This window comes from Scyliorhinus torazame, chromosome 7, assembly GCF_047496885.1.
Source record: "Scyliorhinus torazame isolate Kashiwa2021f chromosome 7, sScyTor2.1, whole genome shotgun sequence".
Taxonomy (NCBI): Eukaryota; Metazoa; Chordata; class Chondrichthyes; order Carcharhiniformes; family Scyliorhinidae; genus Scyliorhinus; species Scyliorhinus torazame.
The window spans coordinates 94,541,678-94,558,852 of NC_092713.1; the positions used below are offsets into that span (position 1 = coordinate 94,541,678).

General features: G+C 49.1%; 1 protein-coding gene across 1 annotated transcript in view; it reads right to left on the minus strand.

Moving 5' to 3' along the window:
* The window catches only part of LOC140427349 (interleukin-12 receptor subunit beta-2-like), a 128,713-nt gene that overhangs the window by 95,373 nt on the left and 16,165 nt on the right, over window positions 1–17,175 (minus strand). Inside the window, exons 5-6 of the mRNA XM_072512899.1 lie at window positions 1,542–1,711; window positions 401–552 (exon numbers count right to left, since the gene is read on the minus strand). Coding sequence (XP_072369000.1) covers window positions 401–552; window positions 1,542–1,711 — 322 coding nt within the window. The remainder of the gene's footprint in view (window positions 1–400; window positions 553–1,541; window positions 1,712–17,175) is intronic.

The following is a 17,175-nucleotide window of genomic DNA, read 5'->3' on the forward strand; positions in this document are numbered from 1 at the left end:
GGGCAATTTAGCGTGGCCAATCCATCTACCCTGCACACTTTTGAGTTGTGGGGGTGAGACCCACTCAGACCCAGGGAGAATGTGCAAACTCCACAGGGACAGTGACTGGGAGCTGGAATCGAACCCGAGACCTCGGCATTGCCCCACCATGCCACCCCATGAGTTTGTTTTATGTGCACCAGGAAGTCAATATTCAGCCCTGCCCACCGCAAGATGCCATAGGTGGGGCACAGACCACCTAAAGGTATTGACCTCGAGCAGTATTTTCCGGTCGCCGGGCAAGAGCGCCCGAGGATCCCGCCCAAAGAGAAACAGAGTGAGGATCTTAATTCTATCTTTGTCAGGAAATAATAATGTGTAAGTTTATTAAACAGCAGTCTGCAGCAAATCTGGAACTTACCAGAGTCCAGCTGATACCAGGATCTGATGTCATTCTATACCTTAGCTCAAACCGACATTTTGGGCTTGTTGAATTTCTCCAGTGAATAATGGTCTTGGCAACTGAATTGTTTATAAATTCAACTTTAGTGATATCTGGAGGGTCAGGCTGAACTGTTTAAAGAAAAATATTGTTACAACTTGCTATTGGAATTAGAGTAACATTTCTCCCAATATTTTCCTCTCATCCCTAAAAGATGGGTAACTGGGAATTTATTTTGCAGCTCCTTTGAATGATTATCATCACTTGGAGGGTGAATCAGAAACCCATGTATGCAGCTTGTTCGTCCTTCTTGTTCATCTTCTGCAATGATGGTCAAATGGGAGAAACCCTGAGGAAAATGACAGTGGGAAGCCTATGTTGGATATAATTCCACAGGCACCTGCAGTGCTTCATTTTTCACTCAAATGATTTCACCTCGTGGAATGACTAAAAGTCTTTGAATACTGGAACCTCTGCAGTTGCTCCAAGCTCACTCCCGTCTTCGTCACTGACCCTACCAAAGTCTGCAGGTTCAGAGAGAGGACTTTTAATTTGGAGAGAGTTGGCAGATGTTCACACCTCCTGGGACCTAACCAGGTATCCATCTTTAAAGTTTTGATAAAGGGTCAGAGAGTTAATGAAGGTCCAAATTAGATATGTCTTCATGTTCCTCCAGGGGGCTGCTCCAAAAATATGTTTTCTAAACACACAACTTTTCTCATGTTCAGGGGGTTAAACAGTTCCTGGGGCCAGTTCCCCAGGTGGGTCCAAAGACTACTGCTGTGTTGGCCATCATGCCATCAGGAGTTCCTGTGCCACATCCAGATATACAAATCATCACCTGGCCTCCCCTTTCCCATGTTGATCACCATGTTTGGCGTGAATAGAAGCTCCATTGGCAACAACTCATCATTGATATAAAAGGTTAAGCCAGGATCCTAACCTAATATCCACCCAAAAATCATAGCGGGAAGTACACTAGAAGATTTTTCAACTCATTTGTCTGTGCAATGGTAGGATTAAAGATGCCCGAATCCAGACTTGCCCTCACCCCAAAATCCATTAAAAAAACATCTTCCAGCAGGAATTGTGGCAAATGCAAGAAATTGTAATACTGTACCTATATCACGGATCAAAAAAGTTAGACCCTTGGATGTTGCATTTCCTAGTGCATTCACAGCTTTCACCCAAACCTTGTATAGAGAAACATCTTCAAGATGATCTCCAGGAACAGTGACGCTGCTTGTTCCAGATTTTGTATGAAGTATCTGTTTTTTACCTGTCCTTTCACTGTAAAGATAAGATAATACAGAATTCATAATACAGCCATGTGAGAATGAAACTCACTTTTGCTATGAACACAAACAAAAGGGAACACATTTTCTTCATTGAATATTTAAAAAAATATATAACAATCCTACATGATAAACCTTCCAGTTCTAAATCAGGAGAATCACATCATAGCTTAGATTTGGCATGCAATGAAATCTCCTAGGCACATCTGAAAACACAGGCAAGTGGCCAGATCCATTTTAATGGTCAGGATTTATTTTAGTATTCACGTTTAGTTGCCAGTTCTTTGTTTAACGATAATCATAAAGAGAGAGGGAGTACTGGAAGGATTGAAATCTTTGAAAGTTGATAAGTTGCCTGGGCCAGATGGATAGTTTCCGAGGTCGGGAAGGTGATAGCAGATGCTCTGAGGATGATTTGCCAATCCTCACTAGACACAGGATAGGTACCAGAGTACTGGAGGAATGCAAACATGGTTCCATTGTTTAAAAAGGGATCGAAGGAAATACCAAACAATTATAGGGCAGTTAGTCTTACGTCAGTGGTGGGAAAATTAGTAGAATCAATCCTTTAAAAAAAAAATTTAGAGTACCCAATTCATTTTTTTTCCAGTTAAGGGGCAATTTAGCATAGCCAATCCACCTACCCTGCACATCTTTGGATTGTGGGGGCGAAACCCCCACAAACATGGGGAGAATGTGTAAACTCCACACGGACAGTGACTTAGAGCCGGGATCGAACCTGGGATCTCGGCACCATGAGGCTGAAATGCCAACAACTGCGCCACTGTGCTGCCCCTTAGAATCCGTCCTGAGAGATAGAATTAACTGTCACATAGAAAGGCATGGACAGGATAAAAGAGCGCGAGGAAAGCGGTGGAGATAAAGGATAAAAGAGCGCGAGGAGAGTGGCGAGGACACAGTGAAAGAGCGCGAGGAGAGCGGCGGGAACACAGTGAAAGGGCGCGAGGAGAGCGGCGGGAACACAGTGAAAGAGCGCGCGGAGAGCGGCGGAGACTCAGTGAAAGAGCGCGCGGAGAGCGGCGGGGACACAGTGAAAGAGCGCGAGGAGAGCAGCGGAGACTCAGTGAAAGAGCGGCGGAGACCCCGTGAAAAAGCGCGCGGAGAGCGGCGGGGACACAGTGAAAGAGCGCGAGGAGAGCGGAGGAGACTCAGTGAAAGAGCGCGAGGAGAGCGGCGGGGACACAGTGAAAGAGCGCGAGGAGAGCGGTAGAGACACAGTGAAAGAGCGCGAGGATAGCAGCGGGGACACAGTGAAAGAGCGCGAGGAGAGTGGCGGGGACACAGTGAAAGAGCGCGAGGAGAGCGGCGGGGACACAGTGAAAGAGCGCGAGGAGAGCGGCGGAGACTCAGTGAAAGAGCACGCGGAGAGCGGCGGGGACACAGTGAAAGAGCGCGAGGAGAGCGGCGGGGACACAGTGAAAGAGCACGAGGAGAGCGGTAGAGACACCGTGAAAGAGAGCGAGGAGAGCGGCGGGGACACAGTGAAAGAGCGCGAGGAGAGCGGCGGAGCCTCAGTGAAAGAGCGCGCGGAGAGCGGCGGGGACACAGTGAAAGAGCGCGAGGAGAGCGGAGGGGACACAGTGAAAGAGCGCGAGGAGAGCAGTAGAGACACAGTGAAAGAGAGTGAGGAGAGCGGCGGGGACACAGTGAAAGAGCGCGAGGAGAGCGTCGGAGACTCAATGAAAGAGTGCGAGGAGAGCGGCGCGGAGTCAGTGAAAGAGCGCAAGGAGAGCGGCGGGGACACAGGATAAAAGAGCGTGTGGAAAGCGGCGGGCACACAGGATAAAAGAGTGCGAGGAGAGCGGCGGGGACGCAGCTGCCGGAGAAGCGGCCTTCAGATTTTCGGCGGGGGCAGTGGCCTGTCGGGAAGGTAAGTTTTCCTCTTTAAAAACTTACCTTGAAAAGTGACATCACAGCAAAGCAGTGATCTGATTGGCTGGTAAGGAAAGTGCTCCAATTAGCAGTAGCTGGGAGAAATTTAACTCTTCATGTGTTGGTAAGTATTGTGATTGGTAAGTAAAATCTTTATTCCTTTCACTTATTCATTATTGGATATTATATTTGTAATCAGTTAAGGTAAAGTGTAAAAATAGCAGGAGATCCCAGATCCGTGTTATGCTTCTTGTGCTCAATGTGGGAGTTCAGGGATGCGGCCGATGCCCCTGACTCCTTCATGTGTGGGAAGTGTGTCCAGCTGCAGCTCCTGTTAGACCTCATGACGGCTCTGGAGCTGTGAATGGACTCACTTTGGTGCATTTGCGATGCTGAGGAGGTCGTGGATAGCACGTTCAGTGAGTTGGTCACACTGCAGATTAGGATTGGTGAGGGAGACAGGGAATGGGTGACCAAAAGGCAGAGAAAGAGCAGGAAGGCAGTGCAGGTGTCCCCTGCGGTCATCTCCCTCCAAAACAGGTATACCGTTTTGGATACTGTTGGGGGAGGTGACTCACCAGGGGAAGGCAGTAGTAGCCAGGCTCATGGCACCGTGGCTGGCTCTGCTGCATAGAAGGGTGGGAAAAAGACTGGCAGGGCTATAGTCATAGGGGATTCAATCATAAGGGGGGTAGACAGGCGTTTCTGTGGTCGAAAACGAGACTCCCGAATGGTATGTTGCCTCCCGGGTGCACGGGTCACAGATCTCTCAGATCGGCTGCAGGACATACTGAAGGGGGAGGGTGAACAGCCAGTTGTCATGTGCATATAGGCACCAACGATATAGGTAAAAAACGGGATGAGGTCCTACAATCAGAATTTAGGGAGTTAGGAGAGAAGTTAAAAAGTAGGACCTCATAGGTAGTAATCTCAGGATTGCTACCAGTGCCAGGAGACAGTCAGAGTAGAAATTCAAGAATAGTCAGAATGAATACGTGACTTGAGAAATGGTGCAGGAGGGAGGGGTTTCAGATTTTTGGGACATTGGAACCAGTTCTGGGGGCGGTGGGACCATTACAAATCGGATGGTCTACACCTGGGCAGGACTGGATCCAACGTCCTAGGGGGTGCTTTTGCTAACACTGTTGGGGAGGTTTTAAACTAATGTGGCAGGGGGATGGGAACCAGATTAGGAAGTTAGAGGTCAGTAAAGAGGCAGCAACTAAAGCCAGTAAGGTACTAGATAATAAACTCAATGTGACTAAGGGGAAGAGTAGACACGGAAGAGATGATGAATGCAGAGACAGGTGGTCTGAGGTGCATTTGTTTCAATGCGAGAAGTGTAGCAGGTAAGGCAGATGAATTTAGGGCTTGGATTAGTACCTGGGAATATGATGTTATTGGTATTACTGAGACTTGGTTGAGGGAAGGGCAAGACTGGCAACTAAATATCCCAGGGTATAGATGCTTCAGGAGGGATAGAGAGGGAGGTAAAAGGGGTGGAGGAGTTGAATTACTGGTCAGAGATGATATCACAGCTGTGATTAAGGAGGGCACGAGGGAGGATTCGAGCACTGAGGCAATAAGGGTAGAGCTAAGAAATAGGAAGGGTGCAGTAGGGACTTTACTACAGGCCTCCCAAAAGCGAGCGTGAAGTAGAGGTACAAATATGTAGACAGATTATAGAAAAATGTTGGAGCAATAGGGTGGTCGTGATGGGAGATTTTAACTTCCCCAATATTGAATGGGACTCATGTAGTGTTGGAGGCATAGATGGAGCAGAATTTGTAAGGAGCATCCAGGAGAGTTTTTTAGAGCAGTATGTAAATAGTCCAACTCGGGAAGGGGCCATACTGGACCTGGTATTGGGGAATGATTCCGGCCAGGTGGTTGAAATTTCAGTCGGTGATTACTTTGGGAATAGCGATCACAATTCCTTAAGTTTTAGAATACTCATGGACAAAGACGAGAGTGGTCCTAAAGGAAGAGTGCTAAATTGGGGAAAGGGCAAGTATAACAAAATTCTGCAGGAGCTAGGGAATGTGGCTTGGGAGCAGCTGTTTAAGGGTAAATCCACATTTGAAATGTGGGAGTCTTTTAAGGAAAGGTTGATTAGAGCGCAGGACAGATATGGCCCTGTGAAAATGAGGGATAGAAATGGCAAGATTAGGGAACCATGGATGACGGGTGGAATTGTGAGACTAGCTAAGATGAAAAAGGAAGCATACATAAGATCTAGGCGACTTAAAACTGATGAAGCTTTGGAGGAATATCGGGAAAGTAGGACAAATCTCAAACGCGCAATAAAGAGGGCTGAAAGGGGTCATGAAATATCTTTGGCTAACAGGGTTAAGGAAAATCCCAAAGCCTCTTATTCGTATATAAGGAGCAAAAGGGTAACTGGAGAAAGGATTGGCCCACTCAAAGACAAAAGAGGGAATTTATGCGTAGAGTCAAAGGAAATGGGTGAGATTCTTAATGAGTATTTTGCATCAAGGAGAGGGACATGACGGATGTTGAGGGTAGGGATGGATGTTTAAATACTCTAGGTCAAGTCGGCATAAGGAAGGGGGAAGTGTTAGGTATTCTAAAAGGCATTAAGGTGGACAAGTCCCCAGCTGCAGTTGGGATCTATCCCAGGTTACTGAGGGAAGCGAGGAACGAAATAGCTGGGGCCTTAACAGATATCTTTGCACTATCCTTGAGCACGGGTGAGGTCACGGAGGACTGGAGAATTGCTAATGTTGTCCCTTTGTTTAAGAAGGGTAGCAGGGATAATCCAGGGAATTATAGACCTGTGAGCTTGACGTCAGTGGTAGGCAAACTGTTGGAGAAGATACTGAGGGATAGGATCTATTCACATTTGGAAGAAAATAGACTTATCAGTGATAGGCAGCATGGTTTTGTGCAGGGAAGGTCATGTCTTACAAACCTAATAGAATTCTGTGAGGAAGTGACAAAGTTAATTGATGGGGGAAGGGCTGTAGATGTCATATACATGGCCTTCAGTAAGGCATTTGATAAAGTTTCCCATGGCAGGTTGATGGAAAAAGTGAAGTCGTATGGGGTTCAGGGTGTACTAGCTAGATGGATAAAGAACTGGCTGGGCAAAAGGAGATAGAGAGTAGTGGTGGAAGAGAGTGTTTCAAAATGGAGAAAGGTGACTAGTGGTGTTCCACAGGGATGCGTGCACGGACCACTGTTGTTTGTGATATACATAAATGATCTGTACGAAGGTATAGGTGGTCTGATTAGCACGTTTGCAGATGATACTAAGATTGGTGGAGTTGCAGATAGTGAGGAAGACTGTCAGAGAATACAGCAAAATATAGATAGATTGGAGAGTTGGGCAGAGAAATGGCAGATGGAGTTCAATCCAGTCAAATGCGAGGTGATGCATTTTGGAAGATCTAATTCAAGAGCGGACTATACGGTCAATGGAAGAGTCCTGGGGAAAATTGATGTACAGAGAGATCTGGGAGTTCAGGTCCATTGTACCCTGAAGGTGGCAACGTAGGTCGATAGAGTGGTCAAGAAGGCATACAGCATGCTTGCCTTCATCGGACGGGGTATTGAGTACAAGAGTTGGCAGGTCATGTTACAGTTGTATAGGACTTTGGTTAGGCCACATTTGGAATACTGCGTGCAGTTCTGGTCGCCACATTACCAGAAGGATGTGGATGCTTTAGAGAGGGTGCAGAGGAGGTTCACCAGGATGTTGCCTGGTAAGGAGGGTGCTAGCTATGAAGAAAGGTTGAGTAGATTAGGATTGTTTTCGTTGGAAAGACGGAGGTTGAGGGGGGACCTGATTGAGGTCTACAAAATTATGAGAGGTATCGACAGAGTGGATAGCAACAAGCTTTTTCCAAGAGTGGGGGTGTCAATTACAAGGGGTCACGATTTCAAGGTGAGAGGGGGAAAGTTTAAGGGAGATGTGCGTGGAAAGTTTTTTACGCAGAGGGTGGTAGGTGCCTGGAACACTTTGCCAGCGGAGGTGGTAGAGGCGGGCACGATAGCATCATTTAAGATGCATCTCGACAGATCTTTGAACGGGCGGGGAACAGAGGGAAGTAGATCCTTGGAAAATAGAAGACATGTTTAGATAAAGGATCTGGATCGGCGCAGGCTGGGAGGGCCGAAGGGCCTGTTCCTGTGCTGTAATTTTCTTTGTACTTTGTTCTTAGTCAGGGATAGTCAGCATGGATTTGTTAAAGGAAGGTCGTGTCTCACAAATTTGATTAAATTCTTTGAGGAAGTGACAAGAAAGGTTACTGAAGGTAATGCAGTGAATGTGGTGTACATGGATTTTAGCAAGGCATTTGACAAAGTTCCACATGGCAGATAGGTCAAGAAAATGAAAGCCCATTGGTTCCAAGGCAATGTGGCAAACTGGATAAAAAGTTGGCTTAGTAACAGGAAAAAAAGGGTAATGGTCGATGGCTGCCCTTGCAATTGGAAAGTTGTTTCAAGTGGTGTTCTACAGGGCTCGGTGTTGGGACCCTAACTATTTGTGATATATATAAATGATTTGGACGTGAACGTGGACAGTATGGTTGGAAAATTTGCAGATGACACAAAGATTGGGCGAGTGGTGGACAGTGTAGAGGAAACCTATAACCTTCAAAACGATATAGGTGGATTGGTGGAGTGGGGGATAATGTGGCAGATTTAACTCAGAGAAGTGTGAGGTCATGAATTTAGGGAGGTTGAACAGTTGTAAGGAGTAAACAATAAATGGGAATATACTAAGGGGCAGATGAAGTGAGAGATCTTGGAGTACAGGTTCACGGTCCCTCATGGCAACAGTTAAAGTAGACACGGTTGTTAAGAATGCATATGGAATGCTCTCCTTCATTGGCAGATATATGGAATGTAAAAGTAAGGATGTGATGTTGGAATTGTATAAAACACTGGTGAGGCCACAACTGGAATATTGTATGGAATTCTGGTGGACATATTACAGGAAGGACATTATTGCTCTGGAGAGTGCTGAGGAGGTTTACAACAATGTTGCCAGGGCTAGAAAAGTGTGGCTACAAGGAGAGATTGGATAGATTAGGGTTATTTTCCTTGGAACAAAGAAGACTGAGGGGTGACTGAATTGAGGTGTACAAATTATGAGGGGAAGAGATAGGCTGGACAGGATAACATTGTTTCCCCTGGTGGAGAATTCTAGAACCAGGGGACATAGATTCAAGATAAGTGGCAGAAGGTGTAGATGGGGACATGAGGAAAAACGTTTTTACACAGAGAGTAGTGGGAGTCTGGAATTCGCTGCCCGAGTTGGTGGTGGAGGTAGAGACACTAAACTCTTTTAAAAGGTATATGGATCTGCACCTTAACTGCTCTAAGTTACAGGGCTATGGACCGGGTGCAGGAAAGTGGGGTTAGAAAGGGCACCTAGGTGTCCTGGAGCTGGCATGGACAAGATGGATTGAATGGCCTCCTTCTGTGCTGTAACTTTTCTATGATTCTAAATAGGTGCAAACACAGAAATCAAATATAAACGAGTATTTTCTAGCTATATCTATGCATATGTTAATCTGGTGATTCTCTGATGAAAAATATATCAGTCTTACCCTCTGTCATTTTTATCATAGAATCGCTGCAGCACAGAAGGAGGCCATTCGGTACATCGAGTCTGCACCGACCCTTGGAAAGGGCACCCACCCAAGCCCACACCTCCACCCTATCCCCGTAATCCCACCTAAACCTTTTGACCCTAAGGGGCAATTTAGCGTGGCCAATCCCCCTTACCTGCCTGTTGGATTCAACAATTATAGAGGGGGGTCCTTTAAAATATTAGCTGAAATATACTGGAAAATAAAATGATACTTGAAAATTATTGAATTTGTAGAAATATGAGTAATCTATAAAATTGACTAAACTTTTGAATACTGTCCATGACTGTCTCAAATGTTGCGAATAATGTACTGCAAGTAAGCGATATGAGGGTACAGTCAACGAGTTTGGAACAATCTCGTAACTGAGGCCAGACGTAATGTAGGGAGTTTGAACGTGGGACAAGAGTTGTGGGAAAGATAATTAATTTGGAGTAACTGATTAATGTCTAATTAACCAATCACCTGTTCAGTGACTGACACTTTCCTGAACGAATCAAGGGGGTCTCAGCTGAGAATTAGGACCAATAAAAATTAAGTAAGTGGCTAAACCCAGATAAGGATTCCCCTAAGAATGTGATTCGTTTGACTGATTAGAAAGAAGAATTTTAGCCATCGGAGGTCCTTGAACCATTCGTGAAAATTACTTTTAAAAAGGCCTTTTGTTGAAATGACTTTTAATTTATAAATCTGGAGTCACTATTATTTTGAAGTTGTTGCTTTCACTTGTCAGTGTCTCAAGGACATTTCAAGGTACACAGAAAAGCTTTTCGATTTCATTTTGTGAAAATGTACCAAATGAGTTCTTAAAAAAATAAACAGTGCTTCGTATATCTATTCAACCAGACTGAAACCTTATCCATGAGCGAGAGATAAGAGGAATCTTACTGGCGAGCCAGCCAGGAGGAAAACAAAGGGATACCTTCCTGGAGTACCGGACACAGAAGAACATAGGCGAGGTAAGATATCTGCAAATCTGTGACCGTGTAGAAGTTGGGTGACTCCTTAAGTTTCCTTTATGAACCGACTGCGTCCGGAGTGAATTGGCTCAATTGTTAGTGGTCGTTTGGACAAGATGATTTATAGACTTGGAGGCTGGGAGCACTCTGTGTGATTGCAAATGGAGAACACTGGTGGCACGCAGGATCCACCAGAGATTTCCATAAAACTCTGAAGGGAACCTTAGATTCCGAATCGGTAACTGAGCCGAAGACTTCAGAATCTATGGAATCATCGGAGTCTGATGATGATTCTGAAGTTGAATTCAGGAGAGGAAAGCTTTGACAAAGGGTCACCTGGACTCAAAACGTTAGCTCTTTTCTCTCCCTATAGATGCTGCCAGACCTGCTGAGATTTTCCAGCATTTTCTCTTTTGATTTCACCAGTATATTGCCTGGGCTGGAGCGATTCAGCTATGAAGTGAGGCTGGTTAGGCTAGGGTTGTTTTCCTTGGAGCAGAGAAGGCTAAGGGGATCCTGATTGAGGTGTACAAAATTATGAAGGACATAGATAGTGTAGGTAGGAAGAAACCTTTTCCCTGAGTAGACTGGTCAAGAACCAGGGGATGTAGATTGAAGGCGTGATTTAACATAAACGAAGCAGAGTCCGTGTCGGGCACGGTTAGCTGGGTGTTTGATGGCGCTGAGTTGATAATGGCCCTGCTATTAAATGGAACTCTACTTCATTTCTGGGCATGACAAGGAATGCCCTGCCGAAACCACACTTAGTCCCATTTTCTGCAAGAACTCCGCTTACCAGTGCAATAAGAGATACGGGCACCGTTTCTGGAAACCCCCAACAAACGAACTTACCGATTAGGGGGACCTCGAGCACCCCACCTCGTAAGGGCAGGGCACCCCCTGGCCCAAACCCCGGCATGTGCAAGATGCCACCTGGGCACCTTGGCATTGCTTGGATTGGCCCTGCAGGTCACTGCCTGAGTGCCAGGCTGGCAGTGGCTGGGTGGCATCAGGGGCACCATTCTACCACCCTGCCCGAGCCCGACCACCTAGGGGCCCCCGATCACCGTCCCGCACCAGTACGCCTGGTCCATGTTTGGAGAAATCAGTGCTAAACGCTGCCTGCTCGGGGTCTCTCGATCATGGGCTCAGGGTAGATCCGGCGCAGACATATTCTTTTTTTTTAAAGATTTCAAATGCTTTATTTGCATATCAAAAACATTAGTTACTGTGCATGCCAAGAGACCGAACAAAATGGCACTCTACAATAGTTGATTTATTCCATGGCATCTTCTTTCCATTCACAGGCATTTGGTGATTTAAGGTTTCTGCAGTCTTTCCTGGGTTCCTCTTGGACACGCAAGCTCTTTACTGCCACCAGAAGTACAAATCCAGTCAAAAATGGTCAGTAGTTATTTTCCCCTTCACAAAAAAAGGGAGGGGCATGTGGAAGAAAAATGAGGGGAGGGGAGACCGACTCAGTAGGAGCCAGCCAGTTCACTCAATATCCAAGTTTTTCGAGATACATAGCTAGAAGGCAATGCCTGTGGAATGTACAGTGCAAATCAGAAAAAAAAATCATTGGGTCGCTGTCTCTTGTGCCGCTGCCTCTGCTTTTGCCCTTTGCTTTTTGTCTTCAATTGTTTTTGCATCCGGCAATAAGTTTGATTCTTTTATTATCGTTTCCTTAAGTTTGTCCTTTGGGAAGGTAGTGATTTCCTGTTGGAACTCTTTATTTACTGGTGATTTGCTGTCCTTGTCAGCCATTGTATAAGCCCCAGATACCGCTCGTCCACACTTTCCAAAGAAATTGCTCAACTCAAGCGAAGCTCACCCAAGACTGTGGCGCAGACATATTCAAGTGAGGCTAACTGCTCACGTGAATATGCAAATCTGGAACCCAACCTCAATGGCAGGATCCAGATCGCGATGCCTCGCGAGATCTCATTAGATCTTGCGAGTTGTGATGAGGCTGGTAAATCTCGCAAGATGCCTCTCACGAGATTTACCGGCCTCGTTGCATCCCGAGTCGGACGGGGTGAGGCTGATAGATTGCGTCCTTCAGGTAAGGGCAACAGATTTAGAGGGGATTTGAGAAAAAACGTTTTCACCCAGAGGGTTGTGGAAATCTGGAACTCACTGCCTGAAAGGGTGGTAGATGCGGAAACCCTCACAGCATTTAAGAAGCATTTAAATGAGCATTTGAAATGCCATAGCATACAAGGCTACGGACCAAGTGCTGTAAAATGGGATTAAAATATATAGGTGTGTGGTGGTATGATTTAGGGGTAATGTGGTACCTGTGAAGCCGAGAGGCTATTGGCTGACAGGTCCCGGGTCCTGGTTGGATCTGCCGACTTATACTCTGCCTTCAGGGCGGAGCCAGAAGAGCCTGAGCTTCTCCCCGCAGCCTCATTCTGTTGCTGAGCTGCTGGGGACAAGTCTCGCTTAATAAAGCCTAGATCAACTTCATTGCTTCTCGTCTCGCGTAAGTCATTGTGCGCTACAATTTATTAAGCGAGCTTAAAAGTCTATGGAGCTCCGGATCGCCCCGGGATGCCTGCGGATCAGCCCCCACGCAGCGAACTCGGCAGCCATATTCAAACACTGGCAAGCATGCTTTGAAGGCTACCTCCGAACGGCTCCCGGTCGGATCACAGAAGAGCAGAAAATGCAGGTCCTGCATTCGAGGGTAAGCCCGGAGATTTACTCGCTTATAGAAGACGCAGAGGATTTCCCAACGGCACTCGCATTGCTGAAGGGCATCTATGTTCGGCCCGTAAACCAGGTCTACGCGCGCCACCAACTCGCGACGAGACGGCAAATTCCCGGAGAATCGCTCGAGGAATTCTACGGCGCTGCTAATTTTGGGACGAGGCTGCAACTGCCCGCCGGTGAACGCGATCGAACACACGGACCTGCTAATTCGTGATGCATTCGAGGCAGGTATGAACTCTCCCCAAATCCGTCAGAGACTTTTAGAAAGAGAGTCGCTAGGACTCTCAGAGGCACGGGCCCTTGCAGCCTCCCTTGATGCGGCCTCCCAAAACGCCCGCGCCTACGGCCCCGACCGTGCGGCAGCCCCTTGGGCTCCGTGGACCTCCGTTGCGACCAACACCCCGGCACCCCCCCATCCCGCAAGCTTGCGCGGTTAAAGCGCCAGACCATCCCGGGGGGGCCCGCTGCTATTTTTGCGGACAAATGAAACACCCCCGGCAGCGCTGCCCGGCCCGCGCAGCTACTTGTAAAAGCTGCGGCAAAAAGGGCCATTTCGCGGCAGTGTGCCGGTCCCGGGAGGTCGCCGCAATCCCCGGAGAAGAACGAGGACAACAGATCCCGAACACCCCCCAACCCCCCCAGCGCCCCATGTACGACCCGCGGGCGCCGCCATTTTGGGTCCCGGGCACCACGAGGGGAGGATGGGCGCCGCCATCTTGTGACCCCCCAGCCACGTGCGATTCATGGGGGCGGCCATTTTGTCCACCCCCGACCACGTGCGACCCATGGGGGCGGCCATTTTGTCCACCCCCGGCCGCGTGCGATTCATGGACGCCACCATCTTGGTTGACAACAAAGGACCCCAGCATCGACGGCTTCACGGGGTCCGAAGAAGACACCGCGACACTACTACCACGACTGGCTTCGGTGACACTGGATCAATCGCGGCCCCGGATGCTCCAGACGACGACAACAACGGTGCTGGCCAACGGATACGAGACGCCGTGCGTGATCGACTCCGGGAGCACGGAAAGTTTTATTCACCCAGACACGGTAAGACGCTGTTTTCTGACCATCCATCCAAGCACGCAAAAGATTTCCCTAGCTGCAGGATCCCACTCAGTGGAGATCAAAGGGTTCTGCATCGCAAACCTAACGGTGCAAGGGAGGGAGTTTAAGAACTACAGGCTCTACGTCCTGCCCCAACTCTGCGTGCCCACATTACTGGGATTAGACATTCCAATTCAGCGGCCCAATACCCCCACTCACTATCTGCGGCCTCGCAACCCTCAAGGTTGAACCGCCGTCCTTGTTCGCAAACCTCACCCCGGATTGCAAACCCATCGCCACTAGGAGCAGACGGTACAGCGCCCAGGACCGGACATTTATTCGGTCTGAAGTCCAGCGGTTGCTGAAGGAAGGCATAATCCAGGCCAGCAATAGTCCCTGGAGAGCCCAGGTGGTAGTCGTAAAGACCGGGGAGAAGCAAAGGATGGTCGTAGACTATAGTCAAACCATCAACAGTGTACACACAGCTAGATGCGTACCCTCTCCCCCGCATATCCGACATGGTCAATCGGATTGCTCAGTATAAGGTCTTTTCCACCGTGGACCTCAAGTCTGGCTACCACCAGCTCCCCATCCGCCCAGGTGACCGCAAGTACACCGCCTTCAATGCAGACGGGCGGCTGTTCCACTTCCTAAGGGTCCCATTTGGCGTCACGAACGGGGTCTCGGTCTTCCAACGGGAGATGGACCGAATGGTTGACCAGCACAGGTTGCAGTTCCTCCAGACCGCTAACGCCCTGAACCTCACATATAACGAGGAAAAATGCGTTTTTAGCACAAACCGTTTGGCCATCCTGGGATATGTAGTGCGCAATGGAGTAATAGGCCCCGACCCCGAACGCATGCGCCCCCTTATGGAATTTGCCCTCCCCCACTGCTCCAAAGCCCTGAAACGTTGCCTAGGCTTCTTTTCATATTACGCCCAGTGGGTCCCCCAGTACGAAGACAAGGCACGCCCGCTAATACAGTCCACTACCTTCCCCCTGTCGACAGAGGCTCGCCAGGCCTTCAGCCGCATCAAAGCGGATATCGCAAAGGCCACGATGCGCGCCATCGACGAGTCCTTCCCCTTCCAGGTCGAGAGCGATGCATCCGATGTAGCTCTGGCGGCCACCCTTAACCAAGCGGGCAGACCCGTGGCCTTTTTCTCCCAGACCCTCCACGCCTCAGAAATCCGCCACTCCTCAGTGGAAAAGGAAGCCCAAGCCATAGTGGAAGCTGTGCGACATTGGAGGCATTACCTGGCCGGCAGGAGATTCACTCTCCTCACCGACCAACGGTCGGTAGCCTTTATGTTCGATAATGCACAGCGGGGCAAAATTAAGAATGACAAGATCTTAAGGTGGAGGATCGAGCTCTCCACCTTTAACTATGAGATCTTGTATCGTCCCGGAAAGCTGAACGAGCCGTCTGATGCCCTATACCGCGGCACATGTGCCAACGCACAAATAGACCGCCTCCAAGCCCTCCACGAGGACCTCTGCCACCCGGGGGTCACTCGATTCTACCATTTTGTCCCGCAACCTCCCCTACTCTGTGGAGGAGGTCCGTACAGTCACCAGGAACTGCCACATCTGCGCAGAGTGCAAACCGCACTTTTTCAGGCCGGATAGAGCGCACCTGATCAAGGCTTCCCCTTTGAACGCCTCAGTTTGGATTTCAAAGGGCCCCTCCCCTCCACCGACCGCAACGCGTACTTCCTGAACGTGGTGGACGAGTACTCCCGTTTCCCCTTCGCCATCCCCTGCCCCAACATGACAGCGGCCACAGTCATTAAAGCCCTTGGCACCATATTCAAACTGTTTGGTTTCCCCGCATATATCCATAGCGACAGGGGGTCCTCCTTCATGAGTGACGAGCTGCGCCAGTTCCTGCTTAGCAAGGGCATAGCCTCGAGCAGGACGACCAGCTACAACCCCCGGGGGAACGGGCAAGTAGAGAGGGAGAACGGCACGGTCTGGGGATCTCCCAGTTTCCCGGTGGCAGGAGGTCCTCCCGGACGCTCTCCATTCCATCTGGTCGCTGCTGTGTACCACCACTAACCAAACGCCTCATGAGCGCCTCCTGGTCTTCCCCAGGAAGTCCTCCTCCGGAACGTCGCTGCCGACCTGGCTGGCGGCCCCAGGACCCATCTTGCTCCGGAAACATGTGCGGGTGCACAAATCGGACCCGTTGGTCGAGAGGGTCCACCTTCTCCATGCGAACCCGCAGTACGCCTATGTGGCGTACCCCGACGGCCGACAGGACACGGTCTCCCTGTGGGACCTGGCGCCCGCCGGCAACACAAACACACCCCCGACACCGATCACCCCCTCCCTGCCACCGGCACACCCCGTGACCGCCCCCTTCCCGGGGGGATCGGTCCTCCTCCCGTGCCCGCCCAGGAGTAAAACAGGAACAAACAGCGAAATGCTCCCGGAGACGACAACGCCCCAGCAAGCACCTGCACCACCACCGGGGCTGAGGCAATCGACGAGAAAGACCAGACCGCCCGCTCGACTCTTGGAATCCGCATGACACCAAGAAAAGCAAGAAGGTTGTTGTAACAAATTTCTTTTGCTCGTATTGTAAATGGTTCTCACAAACTTGTACATAGCCCAGTGTAGGGCTAAAGCTGTATTAACACAGTCCGAAATTTGTTCCAGGGCCAGCCTCGTAAACCCTTACCACCATGCAAACCACCACCCCGCCGGGTTCTTTTTTAACAAGGGGTGAATGTGGTGGTATGTATTAGGGGTAATGTGGTACCTGTGAAGCCGAGAGACTATTGGCTGACAGGTCCCGGGTCCTGGTTGGATCTGCCGACTTCTGGCTCCGCCCTGAAGGTGGAGTATAAGAGCCCGAGCTTCTCCCCGCAGCCTCATTCTGTTGCTGAGCTGCTGGGGACAAGTCTTGCTTAATAAAGCCTAGATCGACTTCATCGCTTCTCGTCTCGCGTAAGTCATTGTGCGCTACAAGGTGCTTGATGGCTGGCACAGACATAATGGACTTTGTTTCTGTGTTGTAAAACTCTATGACTTATGATCACTACCCTATCTCTCACATTCATACACACACACTCACACACTCACAAACACCCTCACACTCACACAAACACCCTCACACACTCACAAACACCCTCACACACAGAACCAGATTCACATACCTCTCTCTGAGGCTTGAACCTTCACCCTCCCCAAATGCCCCTCCTTCCCTAATGC